Here is a 24,205-nt window from a genome sequence, read left to right on the forward strand (position 1 = left end):
AAACAGAGTCAGGGTCTGAGCAGGCTCTTCAGCCACACACACACACACATACACAAACACACAGCCAAACAGTATGTGAATATTCTCACAAACACAGAGGTGTTAAGGATGTTTGTGCTTCACCCCTCCTCATTATGAAGACTCAAGGATGTTTAGTGACTCTCTACTTCCTCCAGATAGATTGTCGAAGTCTAAAGGTACCTGGAGGTTGACTACTGATGGTAAGAGACTTTTAATGTCTGTTTTTCTGTCTGTACACTCTGCTGTTTTAACATAAGACAGGTTAAATGATGCATACGATATTTGAGAACCTGCATTCACTCACAGGTCTGTATCATGGATGTGTGTCAGTTTTTGATGTGGAGTGCTGAAGTGCAGAAGGGGTTTTGACTCTGTTAGTTGGGTGTGTGTTGAATACAAAGTCAGCTCAAGGATTGCTGTTGTGGTGAAAGTGATGAGTAATGAGAAAGTGTTTTCATTGCTCCAGTTTCAGTTTGTGTATCGGATCAGATTGATAGTTTAAATGAAAAATAATTTAACATTTTTTTTTAGACTCTCTAGTCCAGTGGAGCAGAAACTGGGGTTGGGACCTCCAAAAGGGCTCGAGAGATAACTCTACAAGTTTATGAGATGATGTGGAGTTTTCTATCTTCAAAATCAGGGGCAGATCTAAAGGTTGGCCATGGGTGGCCACCTGCCCTCTAGAAATATGATCACCCAAATATTCTAAACTACGATTGGCTATGTGCCTTGTCAGAGGCAGAGCTTATTATTATTTAGGCTGTGTTTAAATAGGCATCTACTAGCTTTCTTTGCATGTAAGTTTAGCACATTTTCTTTGATGGTACTTTGAATTGGGATTTCAAAAACACACATCTTTCTTTTAGAGCTCCCAGAAGTTGCCAAAGATATGTTTGTACTGTGAAGTAGGAAAAAAAACAATAATCTTTTGATACTTTGACGTAAAATAGATATTAGTGGTGGATACAGAAAGGGTTGATAAATGCTATTTATTTGTGCATGTGTGCAAACGTGCTTCATGCCACCCTTCAGAAGTCAGTGCCCCAGTATAACCAGCCAAGTCAAAAAATTCTGGCTCCAACCTGTTCAAAAATTAACTTTATACATTGTATTGTCAAAAAAAATTATTGTCTCCAACTCAATCTATAAGCTCATAGCTTCTGGTTGATTTTGCAAAAATATTTTGTGTCAAAGGCATTAACACTAATGATGAATACAAGTTTGTAGAATGCAGACATTGCATTGAATTAAAAGTGTACCCAAAAAATAAAAAAGGAAAAGTATGATGTTTTTCTTAAATTTGCAAAACATTAAAAAGTGGGGTGTTGATTAAGTTAAGTAGTTAAAGCTTGCGCTCAGTGTCGAGGCTCTAACTCTTGTAGCAGTGGCTGCTGGTTTGGCTCATAGCTTTGACCCTTATCTGCAAGTCTTGCCCTACACTCCCTACATTTCATGTCACACTTCAGCTGTCCTATCAAATAAAGGATGAACAAGCCCAAGAATATAACTTTAAAACAACCTGTTTGATTTGTTGAATTCTATGTGACTTTCAAATATGTTTCAGTTTCATATCATGTCAGCTGTGACCAATCAACCTCTTCCATATGGTGGACTGGAGCGAGAGAAACACATCCAGATGATCTTCCGAGCTTTCCAGACCCGCTGTGGGCCTTCATGTGAGTGCGACGCTCACTTAACTGGACCCAAACCACTCCAACCACCTCCCGACTGGGAATCTGACCAGCAGACATCAGCTCTGGCTCCTGGAGGGAAGGTGGAGAACATCTTCATCATTCAGCCATCTGGAAAAGCGAACATACATGGGGTAGAGGAGCAGCAGCCAGGTGGTGTGTTGGGATCAAACTTAATGTCTGTGCTGGAGACAGTCAGTCAGATACACATCACTGCCAGACCAGAGCTGCAAGGTGTGTCAGTGTTTTCTGTGTGTTAGTTAGGAGACGTGCAATACAGAGTTTTACCCACTTTAAAAAAGTAATTCATCATCCTTGCAGGTCCGCAGTGTGTTCCTAGGAGGGTGTACAGCATCACTACAGGAGGCAGCAGGTCACAGTTATTTGTGGCTGTAGAAGGTACGGGTCCCTGTTCAGCTACATGTATTCACTCTGCATCGTATAAGACAGTGAATTTGTTTTCAGAATGTGTCTCTCTTTCCTATCAGAGAGTTCTTGTGTGTGCCTCCAGTGTTGTGGTCCAGCTCGGGCATGTACCTTGCAGGGCTTTGACTGCCAGGGTCGCCAGGTCTTTTATTTTGAAAGGCCCTTAAGAGTGGATGCCTGCTGCCTTGGCTGCTGCATGATGGAGATGAGAGCCTACGCACCTCAAACACATCTCATTGGCTCTGTTTATCAGAGGTAAGACTAACTGAGTCTGTCCATTGTTATTCTTTCAACTGAACAGGAGTCGAAAGTGCTCTTAGTCTGATAATCTACTTATTTATAACAAGGAGGGCCTTTGGTTTTAAAGGGTATTCTATTTTATGTTATTTTTGTATTTGTACTTTTAACTCCCAAACTTTTATTTAAACTACAATTAAAGAAGTGCTTTGCAGATTAAGACAAAACAGATCCTCTGCAAAACAAAAGAGGCAAGAAACATGATCCTTAAATAATTCCTTGCTATGTTTTCTGGTCCTCACTTTCAGGGAGAAAATGTCATACTCTGGCTTTTTTCCCCGGATCAATGCCAATTTTACAGCCAGTGCATGCGGATCTGCATCAGTTTTTGTCCCTAACCTGTGTCTCTGCTTGTGTTATCAAGCTGTATGTCATCAGCATAGTTATTGACATATTTGTATTGCCTCCTGATGAGGTTTGCAGGTGGTTAAGTTAAAAAATGTAGGACCTGAAAGTGAACCATGAGGAACAGCACAATCAATTATATATCTTTTATGAAGTATATTCATCCATGTTTGTTAAAAATCTCTATTTTTAATGCAGGAAATATTGTGGCCTACAAAAATTGCAATGAGTACAGATACTAATGTCTTCCTCAGATATACTTGACTTCATCCAAATACAGAGGTGGGGAACAGATCTTTTCATGTTGCTTTTTTATATGCAATTAAAATGTCTTAGGTGAACGAAACCTGATATACCAATGACTCCCATTAAGTTCAATAAGAGCAATTTTAATATGCTACATGCTCAGACTGGATAATAATTTCCATGTCACTCCCAGCCTCTGGCTAGTCTTAGCCACTGAAAAAGCCCAGGACGTGTCTGTAAATAGCAGCGAGAGCCTCTACTGCTCCACCCAACCGGATCTAGTCTAAACCTGGGAGAGTTTGAACACACTAAACAGCTGTCTGCACACAGACAAACCGACAGAGCTGCCCTGAGCTTGAAGGGGAGGAATGTGGCATCTTTCCTAATGGGAATGTTGGCTAATGGTAGACATGGCAAACCAAAATACTTCCTTCTCCATGTGGCCTAAATCTGACTCCAGGGTTAGCTGGTGTGTCTTTGTGTTTCAAATTTAGAGTTCTCCATGAAGTCCAATTACGGCTGACCTGGCAGAGGTTTGGGTGGCCAGAGATCTTCTTGGTATAAATATTCTCTCAGTTGTGCTAGAATAAAGCATGCCCCAGTTTGAACTCCTCCGACACCAAGCCAACAATGGGTTTTGGTGCTGCAGAATCATGACAGCTGAAAATGTGATCAACCAAGCATCAAGGCCGGGCTGCGTGAGTGTGTGAAGAACTGGCCTGAGTATCTGATAGGTTGCTTATTGCATGATTATGTAAGAAACTATATTGAGTTGTTGTGTGTTGGCTGATCAGGTGGAGCATGTTCACTCCTCTGCTGGAGGTGTGTGATCCAGACGGAGTATCAAGCTTCAGAATCCAGAGCTCCTGCTGTCCAAACCGTTGCTTTTCCAACCAGCAATTCCAGGTAGTAATATTTACGCACTAATAAATAAATTAATGACACAAGAGTGCCCTAAAGAGTATTTCATTTTGTTTCTTTGTTTTTTATATGAAACACAGATTGTCTCCAATGTTGGTGAGAAAGTAGGCACCATATGGAAGAAATGGCTGGGCTTCAACGAGGAGCATAACATGGACCATGAATATTTTGGGTTGGAGGGTGAGTAAGAACATGTGATCTTACATCCTACAAGGATCAAAATCAGTCCTAGTTAAATTGTATTAATATAACATGATAAAGAACCTGTAGCTGTATATCACTTTACTTTCATTTGGGTCGAAAAATAATTACATTTATAAATTCTAAATCTACATTACTCTCCCAGTGCCACTGAGTATGGACTCACACACCAAACTGCTGCTACTAGCTGCTTCCTTCTTGTTGGTAAGCTAAGTCATTTCAAATCAATCTCTCACACATTCTCCTTCAGACCTGTGATTAAATCCCTGTGATAAACTAATGTGCTTTCATTGTTTTGTCAACAGAATCACATGTTCTTTGAAATGAGCTGATCATTGAGAGGGATCAACCATGAGTAAAAGACATTATTTAGATCTGTAACTTCCTGGGCTGAAAAATGGAAATCAGTGCAGTTGCAAAAATGCTGCAGTTCCCCTTTTGTCCACAAGAGTCTGACTCCAAAACTGAGTCCATCTCCATAGACCCCATTTAAAAATGTCAAACTCAAACGCATTAGGAAACATGTTTATTGCCTGGTAAGTAAACAGTTTTTTGGGGATGAATAACTTATTACACTACTGGTATATATCCCAACTTACAAGGGGGATTGAACTATGTTAATATTAAGTTTCATGTTAATGAATAATGAAAAGCACTAACACTAGCTGTCTGTAAGTTTTCATTTCAGCTTTCACTAAGCCTCTAGTCCTCACCATACCTAGCTTTTGTATTAGTCAACCAGGTAATAAATTAATTCTAGGTAAAGCTCTTTAGCCTCCATAACCTGTCTCCAGCTCCAACCTCTGACATTAATATGCAGCTTGGCCCAAGAAAAGAGGAAAAGGACAGGCTGATTTCAAACTTTAGGCTTAAAAAGGATCGCCCACAAACCAATGATTGACTTCAATTGGATCTATTAACTTTTTTAATACACTTTCTGGTTTTTCACAAACATTTATAAAAAAGATTAAATAAAAGACACAGAACTAGCTTTAGCAGCAGATGCATATTTGACATTTATTGCTATAATCCATCAGGTGTACATCCAGCAGTGTTGCTTCACTTCGGACATACACTCCCACCCATCGCCACACCAGCAAATAAGGGCAGCATTACAGTTTTTCAACAAACTGTGTTCTCTCTTAATCTGGTTCCAAAAAATGCTCCCGAAGAATTAATAAAAACTGTAACAGAGTCTGACCCTGGGCCCAGTTTCATTTCTGAAAAATGGAAAAGGGAGTGAAGGTCAGTGTTCCAGGACTTCTGTACACCTTTGTTGAGGACATTAAAGCAGAGCCCATCCCATGGATTCTTTAAAAGGCAGGGGAAAAAGACAAAACAGAAGGGAAAACTGGTTCGGGTTGGGCTCTTGGCCAGGCACAGTGATTTAGGCAGCTTGGCAGTCCATTCTAAAGATGCCGATTATAAAACCCTCTGCCCAACACGGGATGGTCTTCATCCTTTGGAATTCGAATTCCAGGTCAAAGATGGAGAATCACAGTTGATTCAGATGAGTGATCTTTGAAGTGGTCTGTATTTACAAATATATCATACACAATAATAGTAATCTTTCTTGTTGGAAATGTCCAGAGGAACTGTAGTTAAAATACAGCACTGTAATAAAATAACATCTACCTGCAACCCTGTTTGAGTCCCAATGTAACAAGTTTAACACAAACACATTAAATCATCAAGTGTGGTGTTTTGTTAAGCAATGATATCCAGTATTATAGCAGATTGTTGGGTTTTTGTCAAGTACACTTTGTTAACAGCTAATGACCAGATCAGCAAAAAACAGTCACGTGACCTCCCTCAGGAGGGGCAGTTAATAGGATGTTACAAACTGCATAAAAAAATAAAACAAATAAAACATTTGAGGCATTGTCTGTCTCTGGTTGATTAAAAATAACGCATGTTTCTGTCTTCGGCTTGGTTCAGTGTTCTGTTGACAGGCTTTTTTGTTCATTTCCAAATTGACACAGAGGACGAATGGTCTTCTGGTCCTGTCTTCATGTTCCACAATGCCAGTCCACACAGAGGTTTCCTCTCCTGGACATGTCAGACCCCAGCACATCACGTATACACACCCTACACACCACAAAGCAGAGACAAATAACATAAGTATGTGGAGAAATACAGAAACAAACTTATTACACTGAAAGCTTATGTAGCAACGGTTCTTACTCTCCAAGAGGTTCTCTGGCTGAGGGGCTAACGTCCGCCACTAGCAGTCACCAGTCCATGGAAGTCTTCCCATGCTCTGCGAACAAAAAGAGATGCAGTATTTCACAGTAAAACAAACTTAATGATATTTCTAACTTTTCTGGCAGATCATAGAACACGAAATTAACAAGATCCTACATATTAATACCGAAGGTGGACCATTGTCATTACTTCTTGGCATACCTAATGCTACTGTTACTGACAAATATAAGAGGAAACTTTATAAGATGTTAACTTTCTGTGCCAGAAAGTGTATTCTTTTAAACTGGATCACAGATAGGATCCCTTCCAAGCTACAATGGCAGAGAGTCGTACTTGAACATGTCCCACTGGACTATTCAACATGTAAACCACATTCCAGAGACGATGTCTTCCGTAGAACATGGGAACCCTTTCTGGTATATATTGGGCTAAATATTTCCAGTATTCTGACAAGAGGCTTTGTGCTATAGACAACTTTTTATTATCATCATTATTTTTTTATTTTATTTATTCCTTTACTTTCTTTTCCTCTGCAATGTACATTGTGAATCCTGTGCCTGACACCTGTATTAACTTAACTTGAATGTTAACCATGTGTGAGCCAAGTGTATATGTTTTGTTTGAACTGTTAAAAAAAAACTAATAAATATATTTCTAAAAAAATTAAAGTTAATGGAGGAATCACAACGAAGTATTTTGGTTATTTTTTAGGTTTTTAAACACAGACTTATGATGTTAACAAAAAAGGCTTGTTTGTATGACTTTCAATCCCCCCCACACACACTAACAAAAAACATCTTCATAAATTAATCCTACAACTAAAGTGTACATTTTTCAATTAAATATTACAAAGTAACAAGAAAAATATGTTACTGGAGTCAAAAGTAACCTTATAATGATTCTTTTTTAACCCAAAAGTCAAAAACAACCAAATATTAATTTTAAAATGTTTAAAACAAAACATCAGAAGCATTAAATCCTTACATTTACAATAAAAGAATTAGCAAATATTTGGAAATGTATAAGTTAAAAAAAAAAGGGTATTCCTCCCATAGTTCTGATCTTTAAAGCAACATTCATGCATTACAGGTCCTTCAGGTAACAAAAGTTTAAGTTTGTAATCATGCATACATTTATGTGTGAGAAGAAGAGAGAGAGAGAGTGAAGAGAATAAAAAAAACGAAGAGACATACATACTTAATGCTGTCTGTGTGCGTCTTGTACTCCATGATGGTGTTTGGGGGCAGGTTGAGGACTCTACGCAGGGTGTCTCTGATGCGGGCAGTGGTTGCCTGGTCACTTGCTGTCTTATTCCATATAGAGATGATGTCCTCCTGCAGAAGCAAAAAAAGCATGTCTGAGAATACAGATGAGGCAGTGCATGACTGAGGTGCAACAAGTGTATATGTGTGGTGTTACCTGGAAGCGTACAGACACCACCGCTCCACAGATCTCCTCCCCAACCATGAACTGCTCCCCAAGCATGGCCAGGATCAGGTTCTCCCAGCACCGAGATGCCAGGCCTTTCCTCAGACGGATGATCCACTTACCACCCATCTTATTGGCATCATCCTGTTACAACAATTTCAAGGTTTCAGGGTGGGATTTTCTTTCATTTTGAAGACAAAACACATCCAGAAACATAAGTACAAACCTCCCACATGGGCTTTATACCCTCCTTGAAGAGGTGGAAGTCACTATGGCCTGTAAGATCGCCTGGCCTTATCATGTGGCTATAGAAACGCCAGAACTGTTCCACCTGGGGAAAAGACAAGAAATGTCACATCAACAGCTGTGATAGAATGAGTCAGCACAAGCTTGGATTCATAGATTTGGGCTGTGTCTGGCTAAGGTGATAAGGCAAAGCAAGCAAGGACCCCTCCCTTTCTACTGTACGCCCTCTCTAAAACACCATGAAGATTAACATACCGAGGCGAAGCTGCCGATCTGTTTAATGTTCTGTTCATAACTCTGAGTGCTGGCTGGTCTCCCTGGGGTACGCCTGGAGTACCAGAAGCTGTAGTTATATTGAAGAGGGTGCTCTCCTGCCCCTGGCACCACCATCTGCAGAACAACAAGACAGTGACTTAGTCTTACACTTAGGGTTGATGCTTCAAACACAAGTCGCTCTTTAATAGGCTCACCTTTTTCCTGGAGGCGTTCTGTTCCTCATCTTCAGTTTTTTCCTTCTCACCGTCTTTCGGTGAGCCTTGGTCCTGGTCGTGGTCTCCACTGTCATCATCTTTCAGACTGGGTTTTGAGGAAACAAGCATGTGAAACATTTGAGTCATGCATACTCAGCATTTCAATGTACATGTAACTCTTCTGACAGTTAACTTGTTAATCCTTTGTAATAGATAACATAAGAACCAACATTGCATACCTTTGTGATTTAAGTTGTAAGGAGCATTTGAGTCAATGTTAAGGACATTTTGAGGCTATATAGGGGAGAACAGGGTTGGTTGTCACACGGGTTGGTTGGCACACTCGTTATATCTCCCCACCAGAGGGCACTGCCTCTCAAATTGTACGGACATTTCAAGAATTAGGATCAGAGCTCACCTACATAAGTCTTCTCTGGAGTAGGACAGCTGAACTTGAGGTGAGAGGACTTTTTGTGTTTTTCATGTCAAATTGTAAATATTCAGCTCCTCAGTATTTTTCTTCTAGGCTTTTAAACGATGGGTTTATAACAAAACAAGTGTTACCCTTACAAAGTGTGAGGGGGAAGCTATAGTTTTTATTAGCTAGCTAACTACTTGTTCGATGGTTGTTAGCCTTAATGCTAGCAAAAAATTCCAGTTGGGGTTGGTCGTCACATTCTCTTTGGGGTTGGTTGTCACATGTAACAACCAACCCCTATGTTGGCAAAATCATGCATCATGGTGAAATTAGTCGGAGTGCGCAGACCCAACATTTGCCCTCACTGTAACTCAGACAGTGACTGCATGCAGCCTAGTTGAGTAGGTCATTATTGTTCGGCCTGTTTGTTTTGATCTTTATGTTGTTATACAGGCTGGCCTAAAGATGTGTTTCCTCTTTATGTTCCTTGCTCATTTTATGTTAAAATGTATTAAGTTATGTAGGTCTATCACTTGTCAGTGCAATTCAACTTTCAAATTTAGTTCCGCCTTCTTGCCTTTTTTAAAACATTTTTTCCCATTAAAATACCATTGTGACAACCAACCCCATAGTGTGTGACAACCAACCCCATAGTGTGTGACAACCAACCCCATAGTGTGTGACAACCAACCCCATAGTGTGTGACAACCAACCCCATAGTGTGTGACAACCATAGACTGTATAAAATATGGACGTAGTATCCGTGACGTCACCCATCTGTTCCTGAGAGCTGTTTTGAAGCAAATCGACGGCAGCAGCCATATTGGTAATGCGGAACTCAACTAGGCAGAGTGTGATGTAGTGTGAGTCTCTTAGCCAATGGCTGTGTGTTCCCGACCGGGAGTCACGTCAGTCATGTCCTTATTTGGGCAAAACTCATAATCTTAATATCTTCTTAACCGTCACGTTAGAAAAAAATTCACCCCCCGTACAGTGTGTGCCATTAGAGAGATTAGCGTTGTAGGGCCAAGCCGTTTTTTGAACCAGGCTGTAAACATGTTTATTAATGCTGCAAAGATCGTCTTTTTCCCATTCATATCTATGTGGTTTCCGGTGTTCCTGCAGCCAGCCTCAAGCGGATTTTCGATGTATTGCAGTTTATATCACTTCCGCATTGGCTTCATCGTTTGAGACAGGAGTTTGCCGCTTGGTGACAACCAACCCCATAGTGTGTGACAACCAACCCCATAGTATGTGACAACCAACCCCATAGTGTGTGACAACCAACCCCATAGTGTGTGACAACCAACCCCATAGTGTGTGACAACCAACCCCATAGTGTGTGACAACCAACCCCATAGTGTGTGACAACCAACCCCATAGTGTGTGACAGCCAACCCCATAGTGTGTGACAGCCAACCCCATAGTGTGTGACAACCATCCCCATAGTGTGTGACAACCATCCCCATAGTGTGTGACAACCATCCCCGTGATGGGGTTGGTTGTCATACTGTGTGAGAGTGTCTTTGATAGTTAATTGCCTCTTTGTGACAATGAGTTGGAAAATGAGAGGCATATACATTTCAAGCCAACACCTTAAGCTTCTATTTAATGTAGGAATGACTATTGAAAGATTTTTTGATGATGAGCAATCATCAAAACAGTAAAAAGTGTGACAACCAACCCTGTTCGCCCCTACTTTGCTTTCAGCTGTATTACTTCATAATATTGTGCTTTTATTCTCGGTGTAATATCCTCATTATAAAAAGTGTACACAAAAAATAATTTAACATTAAAACTTTCAGGAAGATACGAAGTTGTATTGCTAAATGTATTTCCTATAAGCCACCACTATGCACACCCAGTGAACTGTCAAATGAGTGTGTACCCTGTTAGAGGAATATATACTGTCTGCTAATGATGCACACGTACACACCTCCATGTTTAACTACTCTGACAGTAAGAAAACAACACTACACCCTAAACTATCTGCCCATACGTGAGGGCTATGGGGTGCTAGTTTAAGCCCAGAGTGGACGCACCTTCTTCGGCCGCTCTTCAACTAACACACCGAGGATTTCGGGCCTGTCCGGAACTCGGCCAGGCTGAGCTACAGAGCAACACAACACATTCCACTTTCTAAAACACAAATCAATCAGTGTTGTTGCTCCCCTTTGCTTTGAATGCAACTGTATGTGCAGACCTTGCTGCCATGTGGGTGTATAATAGTACACAGAGCATGCAGGACCATGCAATAAAGCTGACACACCTCTCTTTCAACACGCAACAGCCTTCATTAATGCTAACGATCTACCCCCGTGTGTTTGCAGTCACGACGGGGAGCCCACACTTTGGCTAAAATTCCACAGAAACTTTTGATTACTCACGCGTCAAATTTGTTGTTCATTATTTTCTAGGTGGGAGCCTTTCGGAGTCCAACCACAGCCTCCTGAATTCCGCAGGAACGGCGGCGCGCACTGCACGTGTACGCGCACGCTATGTTTTTGGTCATGATGAATGAACGTGCAGGAGCTCACAGCTTCCTTCATCTAATGTGTTATCCATGCTCAAGTGGATAACATTCATGCTTCATACATAAAATCAACAATTGCATTTCTTTCACATTGATCAAACAATCATGACCATGTTCTACCATGTTTTTATCAAATCTGTTGTGTCCTTTTCTTTAGTCTCATGGTTTGGCCAAATCACTCTAAAGGAAAGGAACTCTTTAAACCAGATTGTTAAATGGTCAAGCAAGTTGATTGGTGAGCCACAGGCATCCACAGCATCCCTGTACACTAATCAGTTACAGCAGATAGCCACCTCTATTTTAAATAATGCCTCACCCTCTGCACAGTGATTTCCAGCTTCTACACTCTGGACGATGGTTTTTTAGTCCCAAGGTGCAGGACACAGCGTCACAAGAAAAGCTTTGCTCCTGCTGCTATTACTGAGCTGAACAAGCAATAGCTTTTATTTTCTCACTGTCAGCCCCCAATTTTATGACTTCAGCCCAGATTGTCTTATTTATTCATGTGATTCTATCGTTTTTATTGGTTGAATGTTCTCTGATATGCATTTTAAATGGAACCTTTAGCAATTTTATCATTTATCATGTCTATTCATTTTACCATTTTTAGTGTTAGATTGGTTTTAGGATATTTTTGTATGTTTTGCACATTAAGTAGATTGTTCTGTCTGAAGTCTGTCTCTCTGGCTGCAAAACAAGTTTACCTACGGGTACAAATAAAGTAACCTGAACCTGAACCAAGTTGTTTTTAAACGTTTTATTAATCAGATCCCATACAGCTGGTCCCCACATATAATAAATACAGCACACCGCCGCTCCAAAGTTAATTATAGCTTGGTAAGAGTCTCTGTTAACACTGGCTCAAATGAATAACCACAAACCCTGTGACTTCCCCTCGCAGACATGGGTGCTAGCGGGCAGACACACACCACCAATACAAAAAGGACTGGCAGCTCCTTCATATGAACCGACCTCCTCTGATGTGCCGCATCCCTCGTTTCATCCCTTCATCTGCCCGCTCGTCATCTGTTCCTGCGGCAACTTCAAACTGCAGCTCTGTTCAGGTCCGAGCAGAGCTGTGGACCAAGCCGGGGGGGGACAAAAAGGGAGCTGTGAGGCGAGGATGGAGTAAGGAACTGATTGGACTACTTAAGTTTGAGCCTGATTTTAGTGTGATTGTGAGAAGAGATGAGGAAAAGACAAACGCTGCAAGCTGGGTAAGGAGCAGGGTGCTTACAGGGGGGTTGGTGAGGGACAGAAGGACAGCTCTGGCATGGTATGGCACGGTATGGTGTGGTGTGGTTTGGTTGGCTCTGCTGTCGGAGACCATCCCCTCGCCCTTGCCCCCTGTGCCTCTGTGAGGACCTTCATGAGAGGGTCCTTTGTTCCAGGCCGGCAGGCGCACCAGTGAGTGAATGAGCAAGAGCAGCAGCGGCCCTCTTCAATGGCGGCTGTTTGTTTACACCAGCCAGTCCCGTCATACTTCATTAGCAGCCCAGCCCACCGACAACCTCTGATGTCCTAATCGCCGATGAGTGTGTGGCTGCCCATCAGCCCTGAGCCTCAGCAGTTCAGGATAAAGGAGTTTCCAGGATTCCCGACACACACTTTCCCACTAGATCTGCCTGACTGTCTTCTCCGCCTCTGAAGGTACACTTCAAGTCCATACACATACATGCACACACACGGCTTCTAGGGTGTGGGTGGACGGAAGAGCCGGTTCTTTCATCATGGGCCAAGAGGCACAGGGAGGTGAGCCGACGTCAATGGAGCAGCAACAGTCCCAGAGAACTAGCTCTGCATCACAGAGATGTGAGAGATCTGCCGACCACAACACACAACAGACAGACAGGGCGATTATTGAGTGCTGCCATCTTCTGACCACAATCACAAACTTAGAAAAAGAAACTCAGAAAATAATCAATACCGTAAAACCATACATTTACATACTGATATTTCATTTACCTACCCCTGTTTTTTTTGTTCTTTGTTGCAATCATGTTTCAACAATTAAAGTTTGTTATTTCAGAATCTGTATTAAGGCCATAGTGTTAAACATTTACAAATGCTTTAAATCCTTTTCTTAGTCTTTAAACATTCTTTTTAATATAAAGTAATTTCTTATTTATGTATCACCAGGTTTAGGGATTTTTATTTTGCATTTGTGTCTGTTTTAAAGTTACATCAATGAACTGACCTCCTGAATGGTTCTTCCGAGCATTTCCTGGCTTTTCACCACTTTCCTGAAAGGGACACATTCATTATTACTTCTGAATATATATGATATATTAAATGGAAACCTGAGGCCATTCGTGTTTGCTTTTTAAACGACTGAAACAAAGGAACAGAGCCTGCCTGTGTATTTTGCGAGCGAGGCTGAGGGTGAAGTCTGCTGGGCAGTCGGGCTGATAGGTGGAAGGCACGATGGTGTAAGCTCCAGCAGACAGACAGCAGGTCAGACTGACGTCCTGGGTGTAGCAGTGAGGGACACAGCTGGCCACAAGGTCCTTGTCTCTGGGAAATGTCTGCTCAGGCGAAACTTTGTGGTTCTGGATACAGAATGAAGATCACAGTGCACACTGTCAAAGAAGCTTATTTTCATTACAGCTGTGGTAATGTTTAAATGGTCTGGATATCCTCTAAATTTTGAACTAGAAGAATACAAGTTTGGATTGTAAAACTCTTTGATTGAATTATCTATTTACTAATACTGTACAGTTCATTTAAAAGAAAAATACACATAATATTTCTGTTTTTGTATTTTGACTTTACTATTAAACTGTGGACTTTTATATAAGTGCTTTGTTAAGTTTGGATTATTTATTATTGGAAGTTGTAACATTAAAAAGATCTAGCAACACCACATGTTGTCTGTATTTATAAACTGACAGGTGTATATCCTGTCATGTTTGACTGACCTTGTACATGTGGAAGCCAATAGGGTGCAGATCAGTGTCAGGGCGGCTCTGGTGCAGGGTAACCGTGACATTAACTCCTGCTGTCTCTGTTGACTCAGCAGACACAGTAAAAGGGAAACACGGGTTCTGCAAGTAAGACGGGAAGTTCCTACTTCCTCCGGCTGTTGTTCCCTCCACCCATGAGCCCCGGAAGAAGCTGGTCTCCCACTCTCCATCGATAGTTAAGGGCAGTGAAGGTGCTGGGCTTTTCAGGGCACTGAGGAGGACACCAGAATTGTTATGTCATGAATCATTATATTAAATCTGGAGCATTGTAAACTTAAACATAATTACTATCCAGGTAAAACACAGGCAAAGGAAAATCCAGCAATGTGAAAAAAAATGGACTGCTTGAGTTGTTCTTGTTGCAGCAAAAAGGACAAAAGTTTTATGTATTAGTGACACTTTGAAGATGTTCTTTAAAATGACCAGCAGGTGTCACTGTATAGATACTGCTTTACATTCCTATGGGAAATCATTTACTGGCAGTATAAAGGAAAGTTTGCATGAACAAATTTATTAACAGTGAACTCAAACAAATGTTATATACTTTAATTTATCAGTAAAACACAGTCACAACATTTTAATGTACTATATGTTTCAGGGAATTATCAATGATAATAAGTGTTAAATGGGAGTAAAACTGCTGATGCTATTTTTTCTTAATCTAATAGATTAAAACATATTTTTAAACATATATTCTGTAAATTTAGAAATCTTGTTTATTTTAGAGATTAAAATGTAATTAGTCGACCAGTTGTTAGGCTTCAATTAAATTAACTTCCCTGCACAACAAACAAATGAAACTGCATGTTTTCAACACCTTCTTTAAAAAGATATGAGAAGCTGTTGTTGTTTCTCATTCTGCTCACCAGAGGGAAGTGGAAGAAGAAGCAAAGACCCTGATTAGAAAGTGGGCCTCAGCTCCTGGCTGGTAAGTGCTGGGGATCAGAAGGTAGTATCCGGGCTCCAGCTGCCCGTGCAGGATCACCTCTCTTTCGTAGGCGTGGCAGTGAGTAGAAGCACAAGGAGGTTTGTTCAACATCCGGCTCAGATTGAAACGCTTCTTCTCAACCTGGAAACAAACAACAAACACCTTTTTTTGTCAAGATGCAAAGACACCAACCCACAAAGTTAATGTTTTGCACAACTGATGACACAAACCTTCCACATGTGCAGAGCTATGGCCTGGTAATGCTGGTGCTTTGTGTTATCGCCGTTCTCTAGTGGTGTTTGTGCATATTTCTCCGTATGTCTCCATTTTCTATGCTGAATCAAAGACACTAGCACCTCTCCTCTCTCACACACTTTGAACCAGTACTTAGGGTTGCTGCTGTAGCTGCTGCTGTTTCGGCTGCCACCTGCAGAGTGACCTTTCATCCACCTACCAGCCGTGTGATGGTTATGAGTCAGCAGATTTCCTGTCGGGGGAGAGAGGATTAAAAAAAGGGCACGAAAGAAGTTAAAGTTTGAGCTTGTAAGTGTCAAATAAAAGTATGTAGAAAACTTCAGAACTTACCTGTATAGATACTTTTGAGATGGCCATCTTCACTGATGGGAAAGCCCACAGTGACATCATCAAACAGGGTCATGAATTCAGTCTCATCCAACCAAAACTCTCCCTCTGTCACCCTGGATTGTAGTTCTAAAGCAGAAGCACGGTCGATAGAACTCCAACCAGAACCACTACAGAAAAAGAAGAAAACTGAGCGAATGTGGGCAGGGCCTGAATCCTGGTGTCAGACTTTCATAACGAGGCAAAGCCCTTGTGATGTAAAAATGAGCAAGCATTACATCTGCAGTACATGTCATCAGGTACGACTGGAAATCATCACTCCAGAGGGTGGACATATCCTCAGAGGACAAATTTAAATCCTGGAGCACATAAGGTGACCCACATTCCTACCTCTCTGTCCAGGCCCCTACCCAGGAGCATCTTCCCCATGGGTTTCTGATCCTGAGTAGCAGTGCTTCACTTCCTGACAGTGTCTTCACATCCAACCACTCCATGACACTCAGTGCATGATACTGACCCAGCTCACTGGCACCTAGAACAGTCATAGAAGTAATCATGTGATGCACTGCCCGATCAAAGTCACTTGAATCTGTGAGAAAGCTAATCTAAATCTAATGATAAGGGTTATTCATGTTGTAAAACGTTCTTACCTCCAGGGCTGCTGTGAGTGGAGCAGCTTATTGCAAGCTCATCTTTCACAGAGTATAGAAGGTTCAGGTCCAGCCCTCTCCTTCTGACCTGGTCACTGTCTTGTTCTGGTCTCTGCTCCTTCTCTGACCCCAAGACTCCAAGACTCCAGCGCTCTGCCAAGCCCCCAGTCAAATCCACCAGAGCCTCAGACACCTGTCCTGCCCACAGACGTTCATATGAGCCATGAAGCCTGAAGAAGATACAAGGGACAAAAAAGGGGATTTCCAAATTTCACTCAATGTGTCAAGAATGCACTGTGTTGTTTGCAAACTTTCCCAGAAGCATACCTCAAAAGAAAGTTCAACTGATGTACCATGTTTTTTTTTTTTACAGGTTACTTACTTGGCATAGGCCTTCTCTAATAGGGCAACCCAAAAGGCAGAGGGTGAGTGGCAGCGTGAGAAGCAGAGAGTGGAATTGATACAGGGCAGCAGATCATCTATTTTTACATTTGTCCAGTGTCCCTGCTGCCAAAAGCAAAACTGAAAGGAGCCCCTGTACCTGCTGCTACCCCACTGAGGCTGGTCTGGAGGAAGAACCTACAGAGAGTCACAAACCAAGTTAGTACAGCAGTGTGGGACATAAGCTAAGTAAACATGCTTATTCATGGTCAAACCCCTTTCCATAGACTCTGTCTATAACATAGTTATAAAGGTACTGTAGAAAGCTAGAGCTGCTACCTTGTTGAGCAGATGCTTGTTTTTCAGTAAGAAGGTGCAGGCACAGAGAAACCAGCAGTCTCCTAATAAGCCTTGTTTTGCATGACCCAGGTTGTTGTTGTTATCAGGGAAGAGAGCTGGAGTCTGGCAGATTTCCTGGAGGTGAGAAAAAGACGTAAAGGAGGTTAAGTCTAAGATTTGGGTGTACAAAAAGGTAAAAAAAACTGCGGTGCACAGTATCTCACTCTTCTTCTGATTATCTTTATCTGTTTTAAGGTAACGGCTTGAAGCTGAGATTGTTGACAGAGATCTGAGCCTTTCACAATGTTATTCAGTGGGAATGCCAGGTGAAAGTCATAAACATTAAACTAAAAATCACAGCAAGTAATGTATTTCATATTTTTAAACATAAATAGTCTCTTACAGAACTACTGAACATAATAAAATCCACCACCTCAAGAGAGAAATACCCCCTTTGCTTTGCAGATCAACCTGTGGCAAATGATAAAGTTATGGTGGTTGTGACCAAAAATATTACGACACCATATAAACCTAGAACCTCTGACGAAACAAACACTAAAAGGAATTTCCTGCGGCACTTCCCATTTATCCCTGACACTGGTTCTTACCTGTGGGCGTCGCCAGGTGATGTCTGCCTGCAGCCTGGCAATTGGCGTGGATCTGTCATGGAAAAGGGAGGTGTCCTCAGGGGGGAAATCTGGGTCCTCAAACAGAGCCTCCCCTCCACACTCTGCCCTGCCTTCTGCTTTCATCCCTGCTGCTTTCTTGACTACCTGGATCGTACTTGCTGGGTCAGTGTATGAACATCAGCCGGCTGTGACATCCTCACTGCCCCATGAACATTTCACACAGCAACAGCACCTGAAAGGAAAACAAATCGTCATTCTAAAAGCGTTGTGAGGTTGGACAGGACAAATCTAAAACAGAGCTGTGCATCAGTTAGAGGGGTAAACTTTTAGGAACAGTTGTGATGAGGAATTAAAAATGTGCATTTCAAAAAATGCTGAAAAATAAACAGATGAATAAATCTATGGATGAAGTATAAACTTTTAATTTAAATTAGACTTCTCTAAGATTTCTGAACTGCTGCTTGTTGAGATTTAATTGTTTTATGGTTGTATGTTTGTTTCTGAATGAAACGTTTGAAGATTGCCTTGTTATAAAATAACGTAATTACTTGAACAATGTTGCACAATGCACAATGGATAAGCCTTGGCTTCAGCCTACACCCTTTTTTGGTCAGCATGTGATTGGCCAAAATATATGTGTGGAGGTGTATGCATGTTTATATGTATGCATGAATGTACTTGTGTATGTATGCATGTGTATGTGTACGTATGCATACACTGTACATATCGATATGTGTGTGTATGTTTATGCTAGACTCTCTCAATATTTCTTTGATGAATTGTTATATTTGTGATTTGATTACATGGCTCCTATGTTGTGGAGGGAAGTGTTGGTTGTTGATGCAGACCAATATAGACCTAATCAATCAATCAATCAAAATCTGCACCTTGCTGTCCATAAATACAAGGAGACGGTGATTGAACCTGCTCAGCTGTTACGTTGCAGTGTTTTTTTATCACTCCTTTTAATCAATTCAGTTCAATTTGCCTTATTGGCATGAACAAAGACATGTTGTTGCCAAAGCACATAAGATTTATACACATACATTACATATATATTCATTACACTCATTTTATCTGTTTGGTTTTGGAAATGAGTGTTTAATGTGATTATGACAAAATACATTCTTACAGTGCAAGTTTTACTTCTCTATTCAACAAATGTCATGTAAAAATTTATTTGTTTTTTAAGTCACATTATGGCAGAAATATAGACAGCAGTAGTGTAATGTAATGTTTTGGGTGAGTCATAATAACCACCATGTAAATACAAGAATGTGGAGCTGCAATAACAGCAACAAGTAAAGCTTTGTTAATATGACCAAGACTTCAATGATTTATTATACACTTAGTAATTATGAGTCATCCCAATGCAATCTTACCTTCCTCTGTTTTCCAGCATCTCTCCCCTCCAAGCTTCTGATCACAATAATAACGCAGCAGCAGCATGCTAACCTTCAGCTAGCTTGTAATATACAAATACAGCTTTACTGTTTCGCGACATCTTATCATTTTTTGACAAACATCACAGTTACCAGTTATATAGATTATTCATTTTTTAAAAGGGTTTCAAGAGCGTTCAGGATTTTGTTATGATTACACTACATAAAACATATTGATGCTATGGTGAAAACAGAGGAAGTCTCTTCCGCTCTGACATCCAGCAGCTCATTCATAAAGTGAACCCTGTGAACTCTCCCGCCCCCTACTGTCGGTACAAGGAACTACATGATGCATATTCACATGCTGTGTACTCTGTATCATCATGCAAGATTCAAGATTCAAGAAAGCTTTATTGTCAAGTGAGCTCGCACACACAAGGAATTTGATGCGGTGAATGGAACATTGGCACTTAACAAGACAGTAAGGACAATACATATATAAACCTAAACACAAATTCAAAAATTCTAAATAAAAATAAAAATTACTATCTGTACAAAGAAAGGTATAGAAGTTCTTCTAAGGACATGATATAATTTAACTTAGCCTAAGCCAGAGTGCACATGTAGTAGATGAATATATAATGAAATATTTTAAAGGATTAATTACAATATTGCACATGGTTATGAGCAGTGGTGGACAAAGTACACAGCTTCATTACTTAAGTCGAAGTATAGATACTCCATGTCAAATATTACTCCAATACAAGTGAAAATTGTTCTGCCAGATTATTACTTGAGTTAAGGTACTGGAGTACTTGCTTTTAAAAATACTTAAGTATTCAAAGTACTTTTTAAAATATCTCAAAACTATGTGTTTTCACAAAACATGATGTCAGTCAAGAATACATAGGAGTACATTCTGTTACATCATGTTTATTTAGAAAACATTACTTGAAATCTCTATAAACTATACCATGGAATAGAAACAGAAACTAAGTTACTCCAAGCACAGACAACTTAGTTTGAAATGTTCATCTGGAATGAAACAAATGTTACGTAGCTCAACACGCTTTCTCAGGTTGGACTGTGAATTTTTGTTTGTTTGAGCAGAGTGGGAAACAGGGAGAACATTTCATACGATACGTATCATTCTTCATTTCAAAAACCTCTAACACGGGCTGAGGATATGACCATGGGTGCTCAGCTGGAGAACTGTAGCCATCATTACCACCTCTAAATGAACTGCCTGATCTGAGTGAAATTTGCTCTGTGTTTGCTCTACAAATTCTTGAGCTGACTTCAAAGCTAAAGTAGTGAGTAACTAGAGCATTGATAGAAATGTAGTGGAGTAAAAAGTACAATAATTGTCCTCTGAATGTAGTGGAGTAAAAGTAATAAGTATCCCCCAAATATAATACTCAAGTAAAGTACAGATACTCAAAACATGTACTTAAGTAAATTTACTTTGTTACTGTCCACGACTGGTTATGAGGTATTGCACCAGATTCACTATACTTTGAGTTGATTTCCAAAGACATTACAGAAAATATTAATTTAATTCAATGATGATTGATGCATCTTGACTCAGGGTTGATGCTTGTTGTTTTTTTTAGCATAGAGACTGGTTGAATAGACAGCTTTCTACAGTTTCCCCTGTTTTATTTTTTACTCACCCACAGTTCGGAGTGCTACATAGTTCTTACTACTCTCTTTAAATGGAAAGTAATGTCCCACCATAGACCCAGGAACCCAGCTTGTGAAATACCAAACCTGTATTGGGGTCAAGCAGGAAATGTTACATAGAGCGTAATTTTACCCACAACAGTGGAATGAAATCCCCCAACTGTGGTTGGTACACATGAATCGAGAGACACCTTGTAAAACCTTTGTAAAAAAAATAGAAGTTGGCATGGCAATTTGATTATATGCTAGAAAAAAATAGTACCACATAATACTCCTTGTTATTAGTTATCGTTGCAAGCTGGTGAAATATACATTGGTTTGATTCTTTCCTGTACAAAGTTAAGGTATTTCTACTTCACTTAATGATTTTAATTTATGTTACATTATGCTTCTAGTTTACAACATATGAGAAAATAATAACTTTTCCCCCACTATATATCTGATTGTAGTTCCTAGTTGCTTTATGGATCCAGTTGTCACACCCAACAACTGTGGTAATTTTTACAATAAGTAAATAAATAAATAAAAGTATGTTATTTTTATAAAATCAAACAAAGAAATTCCCTTAAGTGCTGTAACGGTGCATCACTTCCGCAATCCTTCCACTAAAAATGCCCCAGTAATAACAACATTATACTACATCAAATAATAATAAAACATTGACAAAAGCCTTCAGGATGAGTACTCAATATTATACTCTTTGAAAAGTTGTCCTTAACCCTCCTGTTATGTTCATTTCTCTGGAGCAGCAATAATGTTCCTGAGGCAGTTTGCCCGGGGCATATTCAATTATCCAAAAGTGTCAGAACCCCAAAAAATTCTAATACACATTTTTTTCAATATAATTTTTAACTCTGTTATTAACCGTTTAAATCAATATTTAGTCCATTGGTGTTCTTTAATTCTCACAGATCATGGTTCAATGAGGATAACTCACTCGTTTTTCATTAGAATTAATGTTAAAACTTTTTTAAAAGTACATTGGAAAGTCCTAAACATAAATACAATAGCTTAACATGACATAGAATTTTTTTTAATCTTATTTTACATTTAGAATTTTTTTTTATGAAGTGATGTTGATTAAAAAAAAAAGTTTTTTTTTTTTTTTTAATTCATATGCAACAGTGCAAAGACATTAAAGTGCTTGATATTAAAAAGAACATAAAAGAAAAGAAAAGGCAATAATTTGAAGTTGATAAATTAACACTACACCTCTTCTGTCACATGCTGCCCAGATTTTTATGCTGTATTAAGCTGTTTTGAAAGGCATATATTGCCTGAAATAGATTTTAAAAAGGGTCAATTTAACCCGAACCATAACAGGAGAGTTAGTAACATCGACGATTTTGTACTTAAACTTACTTAATGTAAGCTGTAAATTTACTGGGTACAACATTTAAACACCTTATGTAACTGTTACAAGATATTCTTGCTGAGATCAGCAACCCCTCAAGATACCAGAGAACAAGAAACATCAAATGTTCAATTCGACGTGTTGACAACAACCCCAAACCATCAGAACATCCTGCTGACCTGGTTGCTGCATTCAAACAGTACGAGGCCAAGAAAACAAGACATTTCTACATATACTGAGTAGGTTTGAATTGATGTACTTTATCAGAATAGACCTTGAGTTTCCAAAAATATCCCAATCATAACTGAACTGTGAACATTGAATAGACTGAATAAGATAATAGCTTCAATTAATGATGTACAAAACTCCCCCAGTGTGTAACATTAGCTAGAATCAAATTTGAAAGAGTTAGATAACATCAACAAAAGACCAGCAACCACTGCCATACAGAGTCCAGCAAAAGCTCAAAAACATCCAACCAGAGGTAAACAGTAACAGAGTGCTGTACTTAAGTAAATTTTTTTTGGTATTTGTACTTTACTTGAGTATCATTTTTTGGGGATACTTATTACTTTTACTCCACTACATTCAGAAGACAATTATTGTACTTTTTACTCCAATACATTTATATCAGTGCTCTAGTTACTCACTACTTTCGCTTTGAAGTCAGCTCATGAAGTTCTGTTTGTCTCAGTGGTTTAGTCATACCTGTATATCGTGTGTCTCCACGGTTGAACGTGAAGCAAACACAAAGCAGATTTCACTCAGATCAGGCAGTTCATGTAGAGGTGGTAATGATGGATATAATTCTCCACGAGCACCCATGGCCATATCTTCAGTCCGTGTTAGAGGTTTTTAAAATGAAGAATGATAGTGTCGTTTGAAATGTTCTCCCTGTTTCCCACTCTGCCCAAACATACAAAAATTCACTGTCCAACCTGAGAAAGCGTTTTTAACTATGTAACATTTGTTTCATTCCAGATGAACATTTCAAACTAAGTTGTCTGTGCTTGGAGTAACTTAGTTTCTGTTTTCATTCCATGGTATAGTTTTTAGAGATTTCAAGTAATGTTTTCTAGATAAACATGATGTAACTGAATGTACTCCTATGTATTCTTGACTGAACTCATGTATTGTGAAAATACGGTTGAAGATTTTTTTAAGAAGTACTTTGAATACTTAAGTATTTTTAAAAGCAAGTACTCCAGTACTTTAACTCAAGTAATAATCTGACAGAGCAACTTTCACTTGTTTTGGAGTAATATTTGACCTGGAGGATCTATACTTTGACTCAAGTAATAAAATTTGAAAGAGAGTAAGCTAATATCAACAAAAGACCAGCAACCACTGCCATACAGAGTCCAGCAAAAGCTCAAAAACAACCAGCAACTTTAGTCTGGTCAACATCTTTAGGCCAAATAGAAATTCAACCAATTTGCCAGTGTGAATGAAATGTTAGCTTATGTTTCAAAATACTGTCTTGAGTGGATAACATTAGCAAAGGCGTTCCTGAGGAGGACTGTAGCTCACAAAGGTTTTGGCCCTTTAGTATGAGTTCTCAATTTTTTACACGAGGACCCTGTATTCTTTTTTTTTTTTTTTATAATTTTTATTTTTCAAAAAGCAGGTAGAAATCACAGTGTAGTTTCATACAATGGTTTTTGTTTTTTTCTAAACATACATGAACGAGAACATCCCTCCCTCTCCCTCCTTCAAACCTGTTGTACAGTGAGACGGACAAGTAGAAACATACATACATAATAACCACAGTGACAGCGACTACAGAAAAACAAACAAACAACAAAACAACAACAGTAAAGACCAACAAGTTTAGAATAACATTCACAATAATAATATCAAATAAAT

At 39.7% G+C, this 24,205-nt stretch overlaps 3 protein-coding genes across 6 annotated transcripts; 1 reads left to right on the top strand and 2 right to left on the bottom strand.

Moving 5' to 3' along the window:
* The first annotated feature begins 1,594 nt into the window (after positions 1-1,594).
* Positions 1,595-6,004, top strand: LOC117826478 (phospholipid scramblase family member 5). Its single transcript, XM_034702560.1, has 7 exons — positions 1,595-1,946; positions 2,034-2,111; positions 2,201-2,393; positions 3,821-3,932; positions 4,028-4,127; positions 4,294-4,352; positions 4,454-6,004. The coding sequence occupies exons 1-7, from the start codon at positions 1,595-1,597 to the stop codon at positions 4,478-4,480; spliced, it is 921 nt and encodes a 306-aa protein (XP_034558451.1). The 3' UTR covers positions 4,481-6,004.
* eif4e2 (eukaryotic translation initiation factor 4E family member 2) lies at positions 5,136-11,434 on the bottom strand. 3 transcript variants are annotated; one of them, XM_034702558.1, is made up of 8 exons: positions 11,303-11,434; positions 8,498-8,603; positions 8,283-8,417; positions 8,008-8,112; positions 7,773-7,925; positions 7,551-7,687; positions 6,333-6,408; positions 5,136-6,236 (listed from the first exon to the last, which is right to left on the bottom strand). In XM_034702558.1, exons 1-7 carry the CDS (start codon positions 11,320-11,322, stop codon positions 6,360-6,362), a joined length of 705 nt encoding a protein of 234 aa, XP_034558449.1. In that variant the 5' UTR covers positions 11,323-11,434; the 3' UTR covers positions 5,136-6,236; positions 6,333-6,359. The 3 variants fall into 3 exon arrangements, 2 of the variants coding, with proteins under 2 accessions (XP_034558449.1, XP_034558450.1); XM_034702559.1 differs by having other exon boundaries at positions 7,547-7,687; XR_004634047.1 differs by having other exon boundaries at positions 6,333-7,687.
* A 756-nt stretch (positions 11,435-12,190) lies between these two features.
* capn10 (calpain 10) lies at positions 12,191-19,592 on the bottom strand. Of its 2 annotated transcripts, XR_004634048.1 has the most exons (14): positions 19,303-19,582; positions 17,900-18,152; positions 17,292-17,426; positions 16,954-17,150; positions 16,572-16,801; positions 16,312-16,453; positions 15,925-16,091; positions 15,570-15,826; positions 15,278-15,480; positions 14,367-14,622; positions 13,804-13,997; positions 13,646-13,691; positions 12,686-13,269; positions 12,191-12,524 (listed from the first exon to the last, which is right to left on the bottom strand). XR_004634048.1 is itself a non-coding variant. In XM_034702561.1 (13 exons), the coding sequence occupies exons 2-13, from the start codon at positions 18,041-18,043 to the stop codon at positions 13,240-13,242; spliced, it is 2,001 nt and encodes a 666-aa protein (XP_034558452.1). In that variant the 5' UTR covers positions 18,044-18,152; positions 19,303-19,592; the 3' UTR covers positions 12,191-13,239. The 2 variants fall into 2 exon arrangements, 1 of the variants encoding a protein (XP_034558452.1); XM_034702561.1 differs by having other exon boundaries at positions 12,191-13,269; positions 19,303-19,592.
* Positions 19,593-24,205: the final 4,613 nt, after the last annotated feature.

The sequence above is a fragment of the Notolabrus celidotus genome, chromosome 15 (assembly GCF_009762535.1).
Source record: "Notolabrus celidotus isolate fNotCel1 chromosome 15, fNotCel1.pri, whole genome shotgun sequence".
Taxonomy (NCBI): domain Eukaryota; kingdom Metazoa; phylum Chordata; class Actinopteri; order Labriformes; family Labridae; genus Notolabrus; species Notolabrus celidotus.